The 2,216-nt window shown below is 34.3% G+C and overlaps 1 protein-coding gene across 2 annotated transcripts in view; it reads left to right on the top strand.

The window, feature by feature from the left end:
* SLC38A11 (solute carrier family 38 member 11) overlaps window positions 1–1,305 on the top strand; it is a 52,793-nt gene extending 51,488 nt beyond the window's left edge. Inside the window, exon 12 of one of the 2 annotated variants that reach the window (XM_011358369.1) lies at window positions 878–1,233. In XM_011358369.1, the coding sequence (XP_011356671.1) occupies window positions 878–1,171 (294 nt within the window). In that variant the 3' untranslated portion in view covers window positions 1,172–1,233. Of the gene's footprint in view, window positions 1–877 lie in introns of both variants that reach the window. The other variant, XM_011358377.1, reaches the window with a different exon arrangement.
* The last annotated feature ends 911 nt before the right edge of the window (window positions 1,306–2,216 follow it).

The raw sequence follows: 2,216 nt of genomic DNA on the forward strand, positions 1-2,216 counted from the left end.
ATAATATAATTTACATTTAATATAATTAGAAAAATATATTACCTAAAATACATTAAATTTTGACATTATTTTGTTTGCCAAGTTTCTAGTGCAAATTTGACCTCCTTAAAGGGAAAGTTTCTTTTCCCTTAAAGTCAATAACTCTTGGTATTTTTATAATAGACAACACTACTCCCCATAATTTTCAATCTGACATTCCCCCTCAGGTTGGACTTATCCAAAAGCTATTGTGGGGAAGGGTGAATGAGTCATAATCATTTAGTTCTGCTGTCAGTTTTCTAGGGTAATTAATGTGTTTAGTTTTACTTGAAAGATGATGTAGAAATGCTATTTTATGTTGAGTGCCCTTAAGGTTATAGTTTTCCTTTCTCATACAACAGACAGGTACGAACTCAAGTAAAGAGGGAAGAATATGCCTAATAATTCCCTCTTCTATACAACAAATAAACCTCTCTGGTTTCAACGGCAAAGTAGATACACAGTAATATGAAATGAAGAGTATAATGCAATATGACATAACTGAAAATAAGGGACATTTTAAGAATTTGTCAGAAGTCAGTCTTACCATCTTTTTTTTTCTACCCTTGATCTTGGCTGAAAGATCATTTTTTTCTAGTCTAGTATATTATTTTATTTTACTCTATTCTTTTACTCGTATGTTATTTTACTCATCTCATTTGTAAATAAACCATCAGAAAAGGAAAAACCTATTTCTAAGATTTTTTGGAATTATTTTTCTTTCCTTTGTTTGAGTTAACCAAATCTATCCAACTTTTAACATGTGCAATGACAAATACATTTTGTGAATGTTTTTAAAAACTGTCCAAGGAATGCTCCATCCGATAACATTATCTTGTTTCTCATTTTCAATATGCAGGGTGCACTCTGTGCAGCTCCCTTAATTTTTATCATTCCATCAGCATGTTATCTGAAACTGTCTGAAGAACCAAGGACACACTCAGATAAGATTATGTCCTGTGTCATGCTTCCCATTGGTGCTGTTGTGATGGTCGTTGGGTTCGTCATGGCCGTGACAAATCCTCAAGACTGCACCCACGGGCAGGAAATGTTCTACTGCTTTCCTGACAATTTGTCTTTCACAAACACCTCAGTTTCTGATTTTCAACTGACAACTCAACTTTCACTTTTAAACACCAGTGTCTTTCAATGAGTTGACTGCTTTTAAAAATATGTATGCTGTCATAGACTTCTAAACTGCAAAATAACATTCACACGTTTTAGTCTCTATATTATGAAATTATGACTTTGGCATTTATTAAGATTTGGCTTTCTTTACTCTGTAGTTCAATATAAAAGATAAAGAGGGAAAGAAAATTCAATGTATTTTATCTTAAACTGAGCAAATAAATAATGTTTTGTTTTAATGTTTTGTTTTAATGACTGCATTAATAATATATATGTTTTGTTTTAATGACTGCATTGCAGCAATCTTAATTGCAGAAGGAAAAGTGAAGCCTTAGGCATTTGCTGCCATCCTCTCAAAGTGCTATTCTTTTATTTACTATGTGAGCCAACATATTATTCTCCTGGGTAGGTACAAGATTGTGAGTTGGAATTTTGTATATGTGTCCTTTGGGGGGAAAAAAAATACAAAACCAAATTTTTGTCTTTTAGATTCTATGGAATCGAAGGGAAGGAAAGGGAAACTCTTAAAGAAAGTAAATGTTCTAAAAGCAAAGTGAATCTCTCCATTATAATTTCAGCAGCACCCCTTATTTTGAAGAAAGTGGGTCCCTGGAGAAATGAGTAAAGTCCTTCCCATGTTAAGAACATAAATAATAGACTGGTTGTATAGAGCAAGATGTGTGCAGAATCAAAATTGCCTCCCAGCTTGTTATCCTGTAGGAATACCATGGTTATGTCATTAAATAAATTATAAAATGGAAGGGAGAACCCACAAGTTGTTCTGAGTCAGAAACCCAAGAGATCATTTTGCATCAGCTTCTTGTTGACTTTGAAGTGCTGGCAGGAATATATAATCGGACTATGTTACAATAAGAATAAGAGGCATTCTCTCCCCTTGGGCGTTGGGGGCAGGGGAGTGGTCCTTAGAGAGATTCTTGGTAGCTCTTGTTGACTGTATTCTCCAGAAGCAGACACAAAGATGGAGTTTGGCATGCAGGATATTTTTAGGAATCATCACTAATGGAAGAGAAGAGGAAAACATGATTGGGAGAGCAGAGTGGAACTGCAGT

Source organism: Pteropus vampyrus, unplaced genomic scaffold (assembly GCF_000151845.1).
Source record: "Pteropus vampyrus isolate Shadow unplaced genomic scaffold, Pvam_2.0 Scaffold2, whole genome shotgun sequence".
NCBI classification, from domain to species: Eukaryota; Metazoa; Chordata; class Mammalia; order Chiroptera; family Pteropodidae; genus Pteropus; species Pteropus vampyrus.